The sequence below is a fragment of the Pelobates fuscus genome, chromosome 6 (assembly GCF_036172605.1).
Source record: "Pelobates fuscus isolate aPelFus1 chromosome 6, aPelFus1.pri, whole genome shotgun sequence".
NCBI classification, from domain to species: Eukaryota; Metazoa; Chordata; class Amphibia; order Anura; family Pelobatidae; genus Pelobates; species Pelobates fuscus.
This window is the reverse complement of record NC_086322.1, coordinates 264,501,890-264,521,403: the sequence shown is the minus strand read 5'-3', so window position 1 is coordinate 264,521,403 and position 19,514 is coordinate 264,501,890. Positions and strand designations below refer to the sequence as shown.

The 19,514-nt window shown below is 41.9% G+C and overlaps 1 protein-coding gene across 1 annotated transcript; it reads left to right on the top strand.

The window, feature by feature from the left end:
* The first annotated feature begins 1,388 nt into the window (after positions 1–1,388).
* Positions 1,389–18,168, top strand: MSL1 (MSL complex subunit 1). The gene is made up of 8 exons (XM_063459080.1): positions 1,389–2,124; positions 5,906–6,135; positions 7,623–8,005; positions 12,519–12,583; positions 13,696–13,763; positions 13,872–13,996; positions 16,298–16,370; positions 17,010–18,168. Exons 1-8 carry the CDS (start codon positions 1,663–1,665, stop codon positions 17,098–17,100), a joined length of 1,497 nt encoding a protein of 498 aa, XP_063315150.1. The 5' UTR covers positions 1,389–1,662; the 3' UTR covers positions 17,101–18,168.
* The last annotated feature ends 1,346 nt before the right edge of the window (positions 18,169–19,514 follow it).

Here is a 19,514-nt window from a genome sequence, read left to right as displayed (position 1 = left end):
ACTGTGAAAATCACAGTGAGAAGCACGCAAGCGCCTCTAGCGGCTGTCAATGAGACAGCCACTAGAGGACATAGGGGGAAGGCTTAACCCATTCATAAACATAGCAGTTTCTCTGAAACTGCTATGTTTATGAAAAAATGGGTTAACCCTAGAAGGACCTGGCACCCAGACCACCTCATTAAGCTGAAGTGGTCTGGGTGCCTAGAGTGGTCCTTTAACCCTACACAAAAAATAGCGTTGACAAAGACAAGAGTTGAAGAGGGCCCTAAAGTAAGCTACCGTATATATATTTAAAATGTAACAGCTAAAAAGATAGAAATGTTATTGGTTATGATGAATCACCCCTCGATTAGTTCATGAATGGTGCGCAAGTGCACTGAGTGAATACTTTGACACTCTATACACTGTACTGTAGTGGTTATGGTGCTGGGAGTCCCCTGGTGCCCCTGGGCAAGTAATCAAGCCATTTACGAAAAGTTTTACATTTACATGGTTCGGTTGGATGCCTGTGGTCATTGCGGCCTACCAGCTGAAGGTGACATGTCAGCATTAGCATACCAACTTTGGGCATTATATATTGGTTGAGTGTCAGCTGACACCCCTCAGCCAGTTGATGGGCAATGTTGGTATGCTTTAGCTACACAAATAGCCGGGTAAGTGTCAAACCATTTGCTTGGGGACTTTTAGCTCTACAACCACTACAGAACGCCTGTAGTAGTTATGGTGCTTAGAGTGTCCCTTTAAAATGTTCGTCTGAATATAGACCTAGTATATTTCATCAGGTATACTATTTATTGCCAAATACATTCCAAAGAATTATGTTAGACACACCTCTGGCATCCAAAAGGTCAAATTAATTATTATGTAATTAGATAGAAATACATCTTAATTTATTTCAAACTGGGGTAATTATTCATTATTGAATAACCCAGTTAAGTTTCGTCAATGTTATTCACTAAAGATGGAATTGTAGTAAAGTTTTTTGTTTTTTTTCACGCGAATGAAACCTTTTTAAACAATTCACTCGGAATCAGTATTACAAAACGTGGGCAAAATCGGGTAAATTCCGACTACACCGCTGTACAGCGCTGCGGAATATGTTGGCGTTTTACGAATAATAAAAATAATAAGTTACAAACCCTAATTTCCCTACATTTTACTATTTTGTATTTCTTTTTTTTTTTTTTTAAACGGTATGTATTGGGGCTGACGTCAGTGACGTGTACTATAGTCATTGCCGCCGCCCAGGAGTGGTGGGAGTTTGAGTGCATTTTGTGTGTTTGCATTTCAATTCACTACAAGTTGTTGTTTAGTGAATAAGCCCCTTACAGATTTATTATTTATTTATTGTTTATTTATTTATTTTACACACAGTTTGTCCATTTTATCCCGAGTTTCGGATCTCCCCTGTGGTCTCCCGGCCCTGACACCCCAGCAGTGCCCATTAATGCTGTGTTAGTCGGCTGTCCAGGGCCGGCCCGGCGGGGCCCATGCTCTGAGCTGGGACCTTCCCTCCTCTCTGTAGAAAGCCACACTCGGCTGCCCCGGTCGCCATCTTGTGGTGGATCCTCCTCCTCGGTTCTCCGTACTCTGAGCCCGGGGGGCCGCGGCCTCCTCCCCTCAGTCGAGGCAGCAGGAGGATGCCGGGCCCGAGGCAGCGTTATGAGCATGAGATCCAGCGCGTATCGCCCGAGGCCCGACGACCCCTCGCCGGGGGAAGAGCCTCAGGAAAGCGCGGGGCTTGCGGGTTGGACTAGGCCGCATTGCGAGCACCGGACCGGGGAGCGGGGGAAGCGGCAGGCCGGGCCCAGCGATCCGTGCGGCAAGCTCGGCAGCGAGGCGGGGGCACTGGCGGACAAAGGGGCCGGGGGAGCTGCCGGAGCGGCGGTAACCGGGGCCGGGGCGGCTACAACGGCGGCCACCGGGCAAGGGCAGGCCCCGGCCACCAACAGCTCGGCCCCCGGTCCTCCCCGCTGGAGGCCGCCGCCGCTGAGAGGGGGAGCGGGAACCGGGGCCTGCCTCAAACAGATCGTCCTCCTCCAGCTGGACCTCATCGAGCAGCAACAGCAGCGGATCCAGGACCGGGAGCGGGAAATCGGCGAGCTCAGGGCCGAGAAGGACACGGTAAGAGCCGGGGGAGAGAGTACCAGAGACCGGGGACTGGGTCTACACCGGGGACTGGGTCTACACCGGGGACTGGGTCTACACCGGGGACTGGGTCTACACCGGGGACTGGGTCTACACCGGGGACTGGGTCTACACCGGGGACTGGGTCTACACCGGGGACTGGGTCTACACCGGGGACTGGGGCTGTAACGGGCTGGGATACCGGGGACTGGGTCTGTACCGGGCTGGGTCTATACCGGGGACTGGGTCTATACCGGGGGCTGGGGTACCGGAGACTAAGTCTGTACCGGGGGCTGGGGTACCGGAGACTGGGTCTGTACCGGGGGCTGGGGTACCGGGGACTGGGTCTGTACCGGGGGCTGGGGTACCGGGGACTGGGTCTGTACCGGGCTGGGCCTACACCGGGCTAGGATACCGGGGGCTGGGGTACAGGGGGCTGGGCCTACACCGGGCTAGGATACCGGGATGTAGGTTATTCCTTGTATCTGTAAACATGGTTTCAGGGCCCCAAAGTATCCTAGTAAATGCAGTGTACATGGTGTGATTATAAAGGAAAACACAGCATTAAACTGCTTTATTACAGGTCATTGTCGTATTATTAAAGCTCTGCCTGCTACAAACCGTGTGTGTGTATATATATATATATATACACACACACACACGTCTATAAAAGGCATATAAGGTAACTTCGTATAGTACAGTTCACTATCTTCATATCATTTACTAGCTTTTAAAACAATACTTCAATACTGTGTGTGTGTGTGTGTGTGTGTTGGTAGCAAACGGACTGACAGTAAACTTTATTTTGAGTGCTGACAGATCAGACAGGGATTGATTGTTATGTTAATGTATCTTGTAGCAGATTATATCACCTTAAAGACCTCATGGAAAGACAAGTGCAAAAGTGATTACTTGCCTAAAACAGATAAGCTAGAATTTGACATTCTGAGGCACCTGCATGTAGTTATTTATAAAATCTATAACATTAGGGTCTTGTGGTGTTGATCTATTTTCTGAGAGCTAAATTTACATTGTTATACACAGAAATTATATAGGTTATTTACTTTATGTTGACTGGGTTAATAAAGTTGTTTTAATTCAGGTCTGATGAATCAATATCTTGATGTAATAACTAAGCCAGTAAAGGATGTATGACTACACATGTTATGTGGTTGTTTGTACATTATTAACTTAAGTAACAGGCTAGTTAGTCTGATTATTATTTTATCAGACTAGTTGTACACATTAACTGAGGGTTGGGGGGGGGGGGGGGGGGGGGAGATGGTTAGCATTTTATCTGTTTGACATGCAAAGTCTTTCTTAAAAATGGCCTGCCTTGTTAAAGCTACAGTATACTCTATACTAGGCCTACCCCCAGCTACTAGTGTACTCTCTGTGCCTTCCCCCAGCTCACATGTATTTCACGTTCAAGCGTGGGTTGTGTAACGCTTGTAAACTATTCTGGAACGCCAACTTACAGTAAACTATTTGATACACCCCTTAAAGCATACATTATTTAGGCAGCTTTGGGGGGAGGGGGGAAATGAATGTGTTCTTTTTAATGTGATTTACTCATTTTTAGGCCTCCTCAGGTATACACGTGATCTGCAACTGTGTTTAAAATATGTATCAACCTAATTGTGAAATTCTTACTTTAAAATAACAAACACAATCTTTTATACTTTTTTTTTTAAACATTTTTTTTAAATTTTTTTTGAAATCCCTTCCATACCAGGCTATAAGAATTTTTTCCTCTGTTAACTTAGTAAGGCCCTGCTTGCATTTAGATGTGAAGCATATTTTGATAAGAAATGAACAGCGAACTGTAAATTTGCTTATTAAATAGCATTTGATAGATTAGCTACCCACAGCATGCATCAAATAGAATTTAAATCCCCAATTTTTTACTTGCTCTGTAACTTGAATACCCCATCATTTCACAGACTTTTATATCCCCAACACACATTTGTATCTCTCCTGCTATACTGTTGGTACTGCTATTTTGTGTGTCTTGCGGCTAGGCTGGGGGGGAGGGAAACCATAGAGTGTATACTTTTTTTTGTGTGTGTGAGAGAGCTGGATTTATAGTGGAAAGTGAGTGAACTAAAACGAAGGCATTTGAGGGAGATATGGAGTGTGGCTGTGAGAGCTAGTGCTTATATGCAGTAATGCTAGATCTCCCTCCCCAGCCCTCCATAGGAAGGAACCACACAGGCTGAGGTAATGCCCCCTCCCTTCCCCATCTCTCCCCCCACACACTCGCTCCCCTCCCCCTTCTCTACATCTTTTCACCCCCCTCCCCTTTTCTCCAGCATGCACATTCATGAGAATCACACAGGACCATCATGGCATTGGAGGAAGGGAGGGAGGTTTAAATGGGCTGCCATGGCAACGGAATGGAGGGGAGATACCATGGATTTAAGGTTTGTTAAAAGTAAGGGGGTGGTGGTAGGGAATTTCTGGTTTTATATTTATTTTGGGAACCCGCAGGAGAGTGGACTCTGTCCGGTTTTGCAGGAGTGTTAAGGGTCAATGGCATCTGCTAGTTTGCTGGAGCATATGAAATTCAGAGGGTGTCTGTACTGTTAAAATGACCACAGCTCTTGAGTGGTAGTGCAGGGATTAACAGCCCCTTTAACATTCTCTGTTAACCCTTCTGTCTCCAGAAGTTTGTAGAGCACATAGATACAGGCCTTTAGCACTGAAATGGTTAAAACTCTAGTGCGACGAATGGATTCTAGGCATTTGAGCAGGTTTTATTTGTATGCTTAACCCCACATGGTTTATTTTGCATATTTTATACAATCTAAATGTTTGCTTTTATACCTCTAGATTGTAAGCCCGTTTGAGCAGTGTCTTCATCAACCTATTGTTCCTGTAACGTTCTGTTTTCTCATTTATTGTTAGATTCTCCCCATGACATTATTGTAAAGCACAGCGGAATATGTTGGCGCTATTTAAATGCCGTTAATAATAATAATAATACTACCCCCTTCTCTACCTTGTCTATGTATTCTGTTTGGCGCCCATTAGAGGTGGTGGTTGAGATCCCTCTATCCCCAGCAGGTCTCCTGGCTGGTATAGAGGTGTCTGTCTCACACACTGATTTGGTGCAATGCAGGCTAAATGTGGCTGTAAAATCTGCACTGTGTGTTTGTCTTATCCCTTCCTCTCTTCCTTTTCCATTTTTTCCCCTCTCACTTACTTTCTCTTCCCCCTCAAACTTTTCTTTCTTCCCTATATTTTTTGTTGTTTTTTTTACTTTGCTCTGCATTTACATCATGTGTGTTTGTATAGTGATCAAATATTTCCCCCAAATTTTTGAAACACATAAGTAGGCGGTCAGGCTTTACAGGCCCACTGACAAATACTACAGGAATGTCCTGTGTGAAGATTCTCCAATTTGATCTTCACCCCTTGTTTGTATTGGCACTCCTCTAAAGGCACCAATGTATGATGTGTAGTAAATGAATGTGTGCTAGGTCATACAGTTGGAGAAGCATGAATATGGGGCAAACCAGTTAGTGCATCTATTTTGCTGTTGCCTTTTAAGAACTCTTAAGTCTTGCTTAAGTGTAAGGTTGAGGTGTTGATAAGCGAAGATCTCTTAATTTGTTGGTAGTACAGATTTAATCCCACGTATTCAGTAGATGAACTTCCCTATCTTTCCTGTATGTTTCCACAACGCAGTTTTGCTCCGTACTGGTATACAGACATTACCCTGTACCCATCTCATACTGCTTTCCTCATTGTGTCCATCTTCTTTTCCAACATCCAGCTCCTGGCCCGCATTGAGCGGATGGAAAGGCGCATGCAGCTGGTGAGAAAGGATAGTGAGAAAGACAAACAGCGCACGTCTCAGAGCCGCGAACCGGACGGCGACATGCCAGAAGGTCCTCTCCCAGAGAGTGCAGGGGGTGGGGAATTTCCCCTTGAGGACACTCCTTGCTTGAGTGGCCATATTCCAAAACCTTTTTCTTATGGCCGCAATGCGAAAGGACACAAAAGGTTTGTAAAACGACATAAAAAAACAAAAAGATATAAAAAATACATCAACGTTTCAGCCCCAACTGGGCCTTTATCAAGGTAGTCCAATACAGTGCGATGTGTTTTATTTATTTATATAAATAAATATATTAGAATCCTACTTACCAATAATTGACCCGGTGTGTGATCTGAGCATATGGAGACTCCATTTGCTGGAAGACGCCATACACAGATGTGTGCGTGGCCAGCGTCTGTGATGCCATAGAAACCATATATGTGAAGATACTAATGTGGAACATTCATATCTTACTGTACATTAATCTAGTAAAACTGATGACCAAGTTAAACAACGTAAAAATCTAACGACGTGTAAATTTCACAAAAAAATTATTTATTCATAGGTTACATAAACAAAAGACGCTAGATAGTCTAGTTAGGATTCATGGTTTTAAATTCATTAAGTTTTTAATGAGTTTAAACAATTTTACAGATTAATATATAGTAAGATACGAATGTTTGTTTTACTTTAGTATCTTCACACATATGGCTTCTATGGCATCACAGACGCCGGTCACGCACACGTCACTGTATTGCGTCTCCATATGCGCAGATCACATACCGGGTTGGTTATTGGTGAGAAGGATTTCTAAATTCTCTATAGAAGACACATTGCACTGTATTGGTTTATCTTGGTAAAGGCCCAGGTGGGGTCGAAACGTTGTTTTTTTATTTTATTGATGTAAACCTGTATGTAAATTTATAAAACACATTTAGACTCAAGTCCTGAGAGTAATGAAAACTAATAAACAGTTGATGTAAAAGTGCATTCCTTTATTATATGTAGAGATTGCATTGTGGAAAGATATATGGATTTCAATATTTTTCTGTTCAATCTGTCAGTAACTGGTGACGTATTTGCTACCCATGGCACAGTAATGCAACTACAGGTAAATGGGGAAAATAGTCTTTTAGTAATCAGTGCAGCAATTTGGAAACTGAATACCATTTTTCCCCTTTACCCCTAAATAGTAAGCAATGCTGTTCTCATTTCCAATGGACATGAGATTTAAGTATCATAGACACTCAACAAAAATTCCATTCATCAAAATGTGAATGGAAAGGGCTGCATAACCTGATTACTGGTAGCTCCATTCGTAGCTTTATGAATGGTGACACTGATGTGACTACACAGCTGTGCCCCAGGAGGCTGAAAATGATGGATTCTGTTTAGGTTGGTACGTTTATAGCCTATGCTCGCCCAGTGTGCATATATAGTAGCTGGACAGATTTGTGTAAAACACAAGTTACTGTCTGAGTTTGGGATTTATGTGAAATAGATAGGTAAGGGAAGATGGGGATAAGAAGCATCTGGCACTATAATCGATACAGAGCGCATATGTTATGATGCTTAGAGTTTCTCTATGAGGGTCAAAAGAAAGCATGTGGATTTTGTTGTTGTTGTTTTTGCATTTTCTTTAATTTGATAGGCTGTCTTTGTACCCTAACAGGAAATCTGCTTTCAGTACTTCTGAGCACAGGACGTCAGTCAAAAGATTGACGTCACACTTTGCGAAAATGAAAGGCAAGACCCCAATGACTTTGACACAGGAAGAGGATGCTGAACCAGGGGGCTCCCTGTCTGAGTCTGCATGCCAACGGGAACTACGCAGCAAGGAGACCCCAGAAAAATCACATTCTCCTGTGGACACTCCCCTAAGACCCTCATGGGGTAGCCCTGTATCTCACTTGCTAAAGGACAGCAACCCACACCCTAGTGAGGCAGAGTCCCTTCCCTACCTTTGCACCACGGACATGTATCTCAGCCGTTGGCATCAGCCACCTCCATCCCCACTGAGGGAACCATCCCCCAAGAAAGAAGAGAGTGTGGCAAGTAAGAAACCACCCAAGCTTTTGTCGTTTTGATGTGGGGTTGGTTTTCCAGAATGCAAAGGGAGGGACATTTTAGAAAAAAAATTTGTAAACATTTGTTTACCAAGAAACCTGCAATATTTGTGCATTTCTGTTATCTGACGTGCATTGACTCTTAAAAAACAGGCTAAACATTTGTTTGCCTAGCTTTGTTTACCATTTTTTCTAACCGAGGGAAATGTTTTACACCCTTTGTCAGTGTAACCCAATGTTTTTCACATAGCTTGTTGCTATTTCACTGTGCTGCACAGCGATGGCACGCACGGCATTCTATCGGTGTAATGGCCATGTGATTTTACAGACCACACTATAGCAACTTGCCACTGAGACTACACTCCATGGTAAAGCTACTCTGTGCTTTCCACCGGACTCAAGGAAACACATCATATCACAGAATTTGCACTATAGTACTTTCACAGTCTGCTTAAGAATGAGTGAGTGATCCATTCATTTAAAAGATCACTAAAGTCACCCAGACCTCTTTATCTTAATGAAGTGGTTTAGGTGCAGTATCCATGTAAAACATTGCAGTGGTTGAATACACCTCTGAAAGACCGCCACTAGAGGTGCTTCTGCAGCACTGAGCAAGCAAAACTCACCTCTGCGGATCACTTTATTATTTTTATCACGCACACAGGGGGACACCTCTATAAATAGGGACAATGACACTAAAGCTATAGAAATATAGGTTTGTAACATTTAAATATTCAATGAAATAGGCTATTAGAAATTATGGGCATACATTTTTTTAAATTATTTTTATTACAATTGCAATACAGGCTCACACCAGTATTAACAAGCCACATTCATATATACATAAAAATCTGCTCACACTCCTATTTACACATACATATTCAAAAAGCAACACACACACACACACACACACACACACTCTCATGTCTTACTCTATTCCCAGTTCATCCGTGTCAGCAGTAACATGTTGGGTTTGCTGGAATATAACCTTATTTCACTATAATTCAAGAAGTTACTAAATTGTTAACCAAGCGACTGACTCTCGGTGTTGGTGCAGTGGTAACCGTTAGCTGCCTGGCTCATTTATTTATGTTTAAATATATCACTTAACTACACTAGAGGGCGGCAGAGGGGCTGGCCTCCTAGTGCTTTGCACAGAGAAGCAGCAACAAGGTGTAAACATATTATATGAATAATAAAAAGGGATCAAACGGCTCTAGACCCAGGCCCACCTGTTCTAGGCATAAATATACCTTCGGAACCAGAAATTAGCAAATCTTACATTACCTTTTAGTGCTCATATTTAATGTAAATAGACACAAATTGTACATTGCTCATGTAAGACAGAGATAGAAAAAAGGAAACTCCAACAATCAAATCAGAATCTAGCTGGAGGTGAAATGATGTAGAAACATTACGGAGCATAAATTCATGGGAGTTCCGGTTTAAAATACTCTCTTTTCAGCTATCTAAAAATTAGCTAGTATGAGTGTCTCCAAAATCATTTTTATATTTAGTTAGTCATCCCTTTAAGTTTATATTTCTCTACTTCTTAGTGCAGTTGCTCTGCCTTTGGGTTTTGGGCTGTCAAATGGTAGAACGTTCCATTACTAGGCATGCATGACTACACTGATTGGAAAAGCTTCTATTAAGGTTTTATTTATTTATTTTTTTTTTTTTACCACTCTCTGTATTTCTGAATGATTTGTGATGCGTCACAGCCCTCTGATTGTGCTGTTTATGTCTGCAGAGTGAGCACTGTCCCTAAAAGCAAATCTCACAGATGCACGCAATGTAAACTGTGCCATCTGTGTACAGTGCTACACACGGAATCATAGAAGTGGATCAATTTTTAAAAAACACTTTTTTTTTTTTTTTTTTGCTGTTCTTATTTGTGCATGCAAAATATAGGAAGGGTTTGGAAGAATTGTTTTCCATTAAAATTTCCCATTGTTAGGATGTGCTAGGGAGATTTACAATCCAGTAGAATTAAACCAGAAGAAAGAAAGAGAGAGAATAAAACCAAAATCACGGTTCCTGTTCTACTAGCTAGGTTTCAAACTACTCACCACTGCAAGCCTGGTTGGCCAATGGCACCAAGGGGCACCAAGTGTAAAAGTGTGTCAATATTATACTGATCAGCTACAACATTAAAACCTGAGATCAAGGGGTGGGATATATTCTGCACCAAGTGAACAGTCAGTTCTTGTATTTAAAGTGTTGGAAGTAGGAACAATGGGCAAGAGAGAAGATCTGAGTGACTTTCACAAAGGGCAAAATAGGGATAGCTAGATGACTGGTTGAGAGCATCTCCAAAACTACAAGTCTTTTGGGGTGTTCCTAGTATGCAGTGGTTCGTCGCTACCAAAAGTGGTGCGAGGATGGACAAACGGTGAACAGCCGTCAGGGCCATTGATGCATGTGGGGAGCGAAGGCTAGCCCTTCTGGTTCAATCACACAGTTATTCTAGCTCAAATTGCTGAAAAATATAATGCTAACCGTGATAGAAAGGTGTCAGAACACACAGTGCATTACTGATTGCTGGGTATGGGACTGCATAGCCGCAGGCAATTCAGTGTGCCCATAATGACCCCTGTCACTGAAAGCGCCTTTAATAGGGAAGTGAGTGTCAGAACTGGACCATGGAGCAATGGAAGAAGGGTCGCCTTGTCTGATGAATCCCGGTTTCTTTTAGATCAGGTAGATGGCCGGGTGTATGTGCATCGTTTATCTGGGGAAGAGATGGCAGCAGGATGCACTATGGGAAGATGGTAGGCAGGTGGAGGCAGTGTTATGCTCAGGGCAATGTTCTGCTGGGAAACCTTGGCTACTGGCATTCATGTGGATGTTACATTGACATGTACCACCTACCTAGAGATTGTTGCAGACCATGTACATCCCTTCATAGCAATGGTGTTTCCAGATGGCAGTGGCCTCTTTCAGCAGGATAATGCACCATGTCACGATGAACAATTGTTGAGGAATGTTTTGAGGGACATGACAGAGTGTTACCTTGGCTTCCAAATTCACCAGATTTTATCCGATTGATTGTGCTGGAACAACAATTCTGATCCATGGAGGCCCCACATCTCAACTTGCAGGACTTACATGATCTTCTGCTAATGTCTTTGTGCTAGATACCACAGGACATGTTCAGAGTCCATACCTCAATGCATCAGAGCTGGTTTGGCAACACGAGGGGGGATCTACACGATATTAGCCAGATGATTTTTAATGTTGTGGCTGATCAGTGTATATGAGACTGATCAACTTATACATATGTGTGTGTATAATATTCATTTAAAAAAAATTACAAAAATTTCAGCGTACTTCTCTACTTGAAGTGCCAAGTACAGGCCTAATTTCATCCTCCCCCCTTTATAAATGGCCCAAATGCTCAAAAATAGATCAGTTTTATAAAGTAACATACACAATATACATTATGACAGGTGATGAAATCCTAGAACATTTTTAACCTGTAGGTAAAGTAAGGTCACAATATACTAAGCACATTCTGGAAGACTCCAGGCTTGTTTGCATGACAGGTCTAAGTATACAGTGAATATTCTGTTGCCAGGACTTCTGCTCCAGAATCTTTGACTCTGCTTTCACTGCTGCACTCTGAGAAATCAAAGGGGACAATAGGTCAGCTGACTTGTCTGGGATGTGAATGTGTGTTAAACGATGCTTTATATGAAGCTGACATTTAATTTGGTGGCTTATTTAGTGTTGCGAGCCAGTTAGACCACAGCTGCAATCAGAGTGCATAGACAAAACCAGACCATTGTATTCCTGGAGCAATCATTTCTGCACACACAGATGACCAGATTCAATAGGGTGTGCGTGGAATCAACAGCTGCTCTTTCAAGCCTTTCTTTATTATTATAGTTCAGGTGAAATGCCTAGTGGCGTGTTTAGCAAAATACGCAGTGCCTTGGGTGCTAGGGCAATGCCCTTTCTCAGCACCTAGCAGTAGGGAGGAACTATAGGGAACCACTGCATAGAGCTATAGCATCAGTTCTAGGAAGAACTTGTGAAATTGTAAGTGACGTTTAAGGGAGAGGTTTTAAGAAAAGGCTAATGTGGGGAAAGTCGAATTTCTGGGGAGGTTTTTTTGTTATAACAATAGAAGCTGTAGTGACTGTAAGCTTGTTTTGAGCAGGGCCCTATTTAACCTATCATTCCTGTAATTGTCCTATTTATAGTTAAACCACCCCTCCCCCCCTCTTAATATTGTAAAGCGCTACAGAATCTGTTGGCGCTATATAAATGGCCATAATAATAATAGTGAGAGTTTAGATTGGCAAAAATGCCTAAAAACCAGCCACAGTGTTTCTTTGGCTTTATGACGACCTATTTCATAGACTGGTTCTACATTTAGCATTTTTTATTATTCTAACTTAAACATTAAGGGCACTTTATCCAAGCAGAGTCCTCACCGCATAGCTAATATTGGAGCTAGGCATGTGACATGAGGTTTATTTTAATTTACTCTCTTTTAGTCCCTTCGTGGAGAGAGCATCCTATTGAACCTCTGCAGGACCTGAGTGCTTCTGACGTCCCAGAGGTAAGATAAGTAGTTATGGTGCTGTGGCTGGTTCATGGTGTTTGACATCTAAGATTAGATCTTATTTGTTTTCTTGTGTGGAATCTACAGGAGTCATAGCCAGTCTCTCTCTATAAATTGTGGTGCTTCTTTAAAAGGAGTCCTCCAAACTACAAGTGATCTGGGTGCCATGTGCCCACCATTTTAACCCTGCAGCTGTAAAACAGCAATTCTTTCTGTGATGGGTTAAGCTGCCACTAATGGCTGTCATAAAGCCAAAAGCGGCGCTTCGGTAAAAATAGCAGAGTAAAACTCTATTTCAATCAGAGGATCTCAAAGAGCCCATCTGATTGGTGCAGTGTGGTGTTTTGCTGCACATGCGCACCAGCCTTTCATTGCTTTTCTATGGGAAAGTATTGAATTGACAGATCATCACTCTTGATGATTTCGGTCAAAGAGCCAAAGCTTCACCGAGGAGACTGGCGCTGAGAGGGAGAAAAGAGACATCAGCTAAATAGTTTTATTTTATTTTTTACCCTGGCACTGCTGGTTCAGTCACCCAAACATATTTGTATTCCTACCGCTATTGTGTTTCTTTAAGACAAGATCTTCGTTTAAGGGTTAGGAAGTGTGCCATGTAGGTGGGATGTAGTGAAATGTTTGTGTGTTTTGTATTTTTTTTAAAGAGGACAGAATTGGGATACCAGAAAAAATGTAGTCCGTTGAAAATAACAGCTATAAGGCTGGTTTAATAAATAGAGAATGAGGCATTGGTTTCTCTCAATGTCCATCACTATTGAGCTCCTGGTATTCTTCAAACCAATAAACCAATACAGAGTGTAAGACTGTTCTCTGTAAACAAATGTGTTGCTCTTGGCTTAGTTATGACCCATTTTATTACCATCCCTGAATTTGTGTGATTTCTGTTAAAGCACACCCATATCACTTGTTTTGAGTATTCCTGAGGTGTATCTATTGTTCCGTATAGTGTATTTTTTTTCTTTTCCGTGTAAGCCCACATAATTACTATGGTTTGTAAGATGATGAAAACCTTGAATTTATAAAAAATAAAAATAAAAAAACAAACACCAAAAAATTGCTAACTCCAACAAATGTTTCCGGTTTATTGTCAGAACCTCGATGATGCAGTATTTGCAAAAAGACATGCCAAGTTAGAGCTGGATGAAAAAAGGAGGAAGAGGTAAGAAGTCACACCTTGCAAGATGCACTGCTGTTGGGAGAGTTTTCTTTTTTTTAAATGGTTCTGTAGTCTTAATATAATGTTCTTCTTTGTTTGTGCTTGTTGCAGGTGGGACATACAGAGAATCCGAGAGCAGAGGATCTTACAGAGACTGCAGCTCAGGATGTACAAGAAGAAGGGCAGTCAAGAAAGCGAGCCGGAAGTTACCTCCTTCTTCCCAGAGCTTGAAGATGGTGAGTGTGTCAAAATCTAAAGTTTACTTTTTATTATTTATATATATCATAAATCAGCAGGCTGTTGTAATACAATGTATTCAGAAATGATGATTGCACTCCTCGGTCTTCATTAAAATCCAAAAAATGTATTGGGTATACATTAAAATAGAATCAACGTTTCAGCCCCTCTGGAGGGCTTTCTTCAGGATCAAAAAAATACATACCCGGTGTATTTTTTTGATCCTGAAGAAAGCCCTCCAGAGGGGCTGAAACGTTGATTCTATTTTAATGTATACCCAATAAATGTTTGGATTTTAATGAAGACCGAGGAGTGCAATCATCATTTCTGAATTCTCTCTCTCTCTCTCTCTCTCTCTCTCTCTCTCTCTCTCTCTCTCTCTCTCTCTCTCTCTCTCTCTCTCTCTCTCTCTCTCTCTCTCTCTCTCTCTCTCTCTCTCTCTCTCTCTCTCTCTCTCTCTCTCTCTCTCTCTCTCTCTCTCTCTCTCTCTCTCTCTCTCTCTCTCTCTCTCTCTCAGATAGATATCTTTATTAACATTTTTCTTTTATAATGTATTACAAATACAATCAAGGACAACAAAAATATCTAAAGTTTACATAATACAGCTTATTGGATTTGTTGAGTATATCTGGTGAGTATAATCGTTCCCTTCAGGCTTTTTTTGCAGTAAACACTGTTTTTTATTTTTTTTTATTTAGAGAAATTGCAGTATGTACATTACAGCCTAGGGATACCTCCACTAGCCACTCCTTAGATGGCTGCGAGAGGTGCTTCCTGGGTCAGTGCTGCAGTGTTTTTATTATCTGTGTAGTATTTCAAAGCCGTGCTAAAGGGAGTATAGTAACAGGATAGATTGGATCTAGGGCAGAGTGATGTCAGCAACGCTAGCTAAGCTGAGTACATACTTAGAATATGTCTTATAAGAAAGTTAACTTATACCAAAGTATGATTTCAATGCACATGTTGGAAGTGTCCTCAAAAATAGTGATAGAGGACGTTGTATCAGTCTTTGTTTGGATAAGGTTTCTAAAACTGATATTGTCTGGTTTTGAGAAATCCTGATCAGAGTTCAAATAAGTTAGGATAAAGGAAATCTTCCACTCAAAAACAAACAAACCACAATAAACTTTTTAACCCCGCAAGGACATTTCAGCCATGATTACTTTTTATTTATTGAAAGGGACACTAAAAACAACTGAACAACTTTAGCTTAATGAAGCAGTTTTGGTGTATAGAACATGCCCCTGCAGCCTCACTGCTCAATCCTCTGTCATTTAGAAGCTAAATCCCTTTGTTTATGAACCCTAGTCACACCTCCCTGCATGTGACTTGCACAGCCTTCCATAAACACTTCCTGTAAAGAGAGCCCTATTTAGGCTTTCTTTATTGCAAGTTCTGTTTAATTAAGATTTTCTTATCCCCTGCTATGTTAATAGCTTGCTAGACCCTGCAAGAGCCTCCTATATGTGATTAAAGTTCAATTTAGATATTGAGATACAATTATTTAAGGTAAATTATATCTGTTTGAAAGTGAAACCAGTTTTTTTTTCATGCAGGCTCTGTCAATCATAGCCAGGGGAGGTGTGGCTAGTAGGGCTGCATAAACAGAAACAAAGTGATTTAACTCCTAAATGACAATGAATTGAGCAGTGAAATTGCAGGGGAATGATCTATACACTAAAACTGCTTTATTTAGCTAAAGTAATTTAGGTGACTATAGTGTTCCTTGAAGTTGTGTCCTTAGGGGTTAATTTCTTACGTTTCTCTTTCTCCCAACAATCCTCACTACAATAGCTTAATTATTTTAATTATGTCCCTATACTATAAACTGAGATGGGAAGATCTCAGTAATATTTGTATCTTAAGCACAGCTGTAAGAGGACAGATAAAGGGACACAGTGGGCACCCAGACCACTTCATCTCAATCTTCAGAATTTTTTTTCTTTGCATTGTTAACATACCTCTAGTGCTAGAGGTGCGTCCATAAAAGCAGAGTAAAACTCTATTAAAACCCGATATTATCAGAGCCAATCGGATTGGCGCAGCACAGCATTTTGTCACACATGTGCTATAGCCTCAATGCTTTCTTAAAGAAAAGCATTGGATTGGCAGAGATCCCCAATCTCAAGAGGCAAAGCGTCACTGAGAAGACCAGCGCTGCGATTGAGAAAAGGTTTAATTGCCAGCTATGGATGTGTACTTCCCATGACATCTCTGTCCCTTCTGTTTGTGTTGGTGTGTGGACCACAATAGTATTTCTCTGATGCGTGCCCTCTAACTATCGGTTTCTCTCTCCACAGTGGAATCCATAATGCTTACCCCCTACCTCCCTGTTGTTGTATTTGGACGTCCTCTGCCAAAAATAACCCCACAGTAAGTACAAAAAGTGTGATAAAGCTCTCTGACTCAAATGATCTATGGTAGATAAATATTTTGGTAAAAACATTCAGCACTTAGAGACAAAGTAAATGCAGGAAATGTAAACTAAAACCAGTACAACAAAAGAATGCATTCATTTCTTATCTCCGAGAAGCCAGTTATGGTGTCTGGAGATCCTGGGCGCCGTCTCGCTTTGTGGGGTTAAACCGTTTTCGAACAGTTTAAACACAAAGTCCTCTGGACCCAAATTTATTGCGTAAACCTTTCACTTGAACGCCGGTTACAGGCTGAGAGCAACAGCTGGCATTCTCAGCCTATCACTGGTTTCCCATTAAGAAAATGCTGTAAAAGGGTGTAGATCTATGTTTGTCTATAACATAATCCAGGTGCACTCACTTAAATCTCTGCTGCACACAAACCGCCATGTATCACACATTTACTGAGGCAAGACATACATAAAGTGCAAAGAAACTTCATCCATCCTGTAGAGATATCTGATGCCTAATTTATTCACCAAATACCGGTAGTTGTAATACGGTTCGATTCCATCACCTGAAATAAGATTTAGGGTCAGGGAGACAATCGCCTTGCGCAATCTTTGTAATTTATTACCTCCACTTTTTTCCAAAATAGGAACTTCGAGCTCCCGTGGCTGGATGAGCGCAGCCGTTGCCGGATAGAAATGCAGAAGAAGCAGACGCCGCATCGGACATCTCGCAAATAAGCCGGAGAACCCCCATCTTGTGAATCCTTTGTATATATATATTTTTTTTTTATACAGATGTTAATGCACTGCAAATTAAAATGTATGAAACCCGTTAATGCTGCCTCTGTTTCTAACCTCTACTAAGTATACTGTATTGCAGACCCCACTGTCACTGTGTTATGGGCAAATGACTTTGTCTTTCCCATATTTCTATGCAGTTGAGATGCTTTCTGCTGTGACAGATCTCTCTGAGTGAGCCAAATTGGGGAAATAAGGGAGTTCCATGCCGTACAAATATTTTTGTACGAATAGTTTCCTTTTCTGGGACGTGATTTTAACGTTTGAATGGCTACCCACTGTCTCCATAGAATTTCCGAGTGTTTGGTTCTTCGAGAATTTTAAGCTATTGCTAGAAGCACCTGTGCTTGACCACCAGTTTTATTGTTCTTAACCAAAACGCCAATCTTTAGCTCTTCACTTGTTGCGTTGTTTAGAGTTGTATTGTTTTCCTTCTGCTGCCCACCTTCGGTTCCCGTGTTGCTTCATACTGTTATGCCCTGAAAATGGCTGTTAGTTATTTTATTCTTGCAAGCTTTCTGTTTAACACTGAACACTTTAAGTAGATGTAAAACTCCCTGTTTCCAAGCCCGACATCAAGCACATACATGCCCTTATACATGTCTGTATCAATAAACAGGAAGTGTGTTGGTTTTTTTTTTTGGGTGGGGGGGGGGGTTGCATTAAATTGTGACAAGGTTAATTGAGAGCAGCACTTCTAGTTGATATTTACAAGTTTGAAGAATTTTGGAGAGGGCCTTCCTAATACCCATTCAGTGACACAGGGGTCTGCAGTGCTTTGTCCTGCCGTGGGTGGAGGTCATTGTAAAACATAAAGTTTGAATGTGTCTTCACCCAGAGTGCAGCTACAGTTTACATTTTCACAAAATTACCCGTATCCACCTCTCCTCTCACAATTCACCTATTTTCAAATGTGTAAAATAATGTTTCCATGTAATTATTTTAAAATCGTTAATGTCTTCGGGGAGTTTGTTGTGAAATATCTTTTATTTTTTTTAATTTTTTGTTTTGTTTTCTTTTGCTCTATGTAAATAAAAGCTTGGGGACAATTTAATTTCTTTTTTTGTTTGTAGTGGTTCTTTTACAGCAGAAATTAAGATGAAATACCTATTTTTTTTTTTTTCTTTTAAAAGTGCATTTTTTATTATTTTTTTTTATTATTCTCTTTATTTTTGAGGCATAGGAGTTAAAGGACCACTCTAGTGCCAGGAAAACACTTGTTTTCCTGGCACTAGAGTGCCCTGAGGGTGCCCCCACCCTCAGGCCCCCTCTCCCGCCCGGCTCTGGAAAGGGGAAAAGGGTTAAAACGTACCTTTTTCCAGCGCTGGGCGGGGAGCTCTCCGCCTCCGTTCCGCCCTCGTTCCGCCCTGTCCGCTGAATGCGCACGCGCGTCAAGAGCTGCGTGCGCATTCAGCCGGTCGCATAGGAAAGCATTTACAATGCTTTCCTATGGACGCTTGCGTGCTCTCACTGTGATTTTCACAGTGAGAATCACGCAAGCGCCTCTAGCGGCTGTCAATGAGACAGCCACTAGAGGATTAGGGGGAAGGCTTAACCCATTTATAAACATAGCAGTTTCTCTGAAACTGCTATGTTTAAAAAAAAAAAAAAAAAAGGGTTTAACCCTAGCTGGACCTGGCACCCAGACCACTTCATTAAGCTGAAGTGGTCTGGGTGCCTAGAGTGGTCCTTTAACATAATGAAGGTATAGAGAGGGGGTTGCCTAAGTATTTATCTGCGATGTACTTATTTATTTATGTGTTCAGCTGCTTGGTGTGTTTGCAAGGTTTGCCCGGGATGATCAGTAATGTTACCTCTGAGGGCCTGGGTTCTATCATGGCCTCCCTTAATGTGAGCATGTGGTAACGAGTGATTGAAAGAAAATAAAATAAAAACACATAACATGAACTTGTATAAACTGCACAACAGTTCTCGTTGCAGCCATAGGTTTGGTCGACTTTGAGTCCAGTCATGTGGCTGGGCCTAGAGATGCTGTTGCCCGTGGGATGAAGGGCAATGAGGTGTCTGGGTTTCAGGAGGTGGTGCTGCGGTGCCTTTGTGGATGTGGGTGTAAGTCCCAGTTTGGTCAGCAGAGCTGGTACTTCTGTCCCATCAGAGATCTTGTGGGTTACTGTGAGGAGTCTTCAATCCCCAGAGGTATGGTATCCCTATGTCGCGTAGCTGGTTGGTAGGGTGGCTGAGAGACTTGCGCCACTGGAGCGTGGCTTGAGTTAAGTCCTGGAAGAAGAGTAAGTGTGAGAGGTGTTTTACCTTGGAGCGCTGACATGATTTGGGTCTTGTCGTGAGAGGTGGTGCAGCTGAGGATTACGTCTCTGGCATTTTTGACGGGTGTG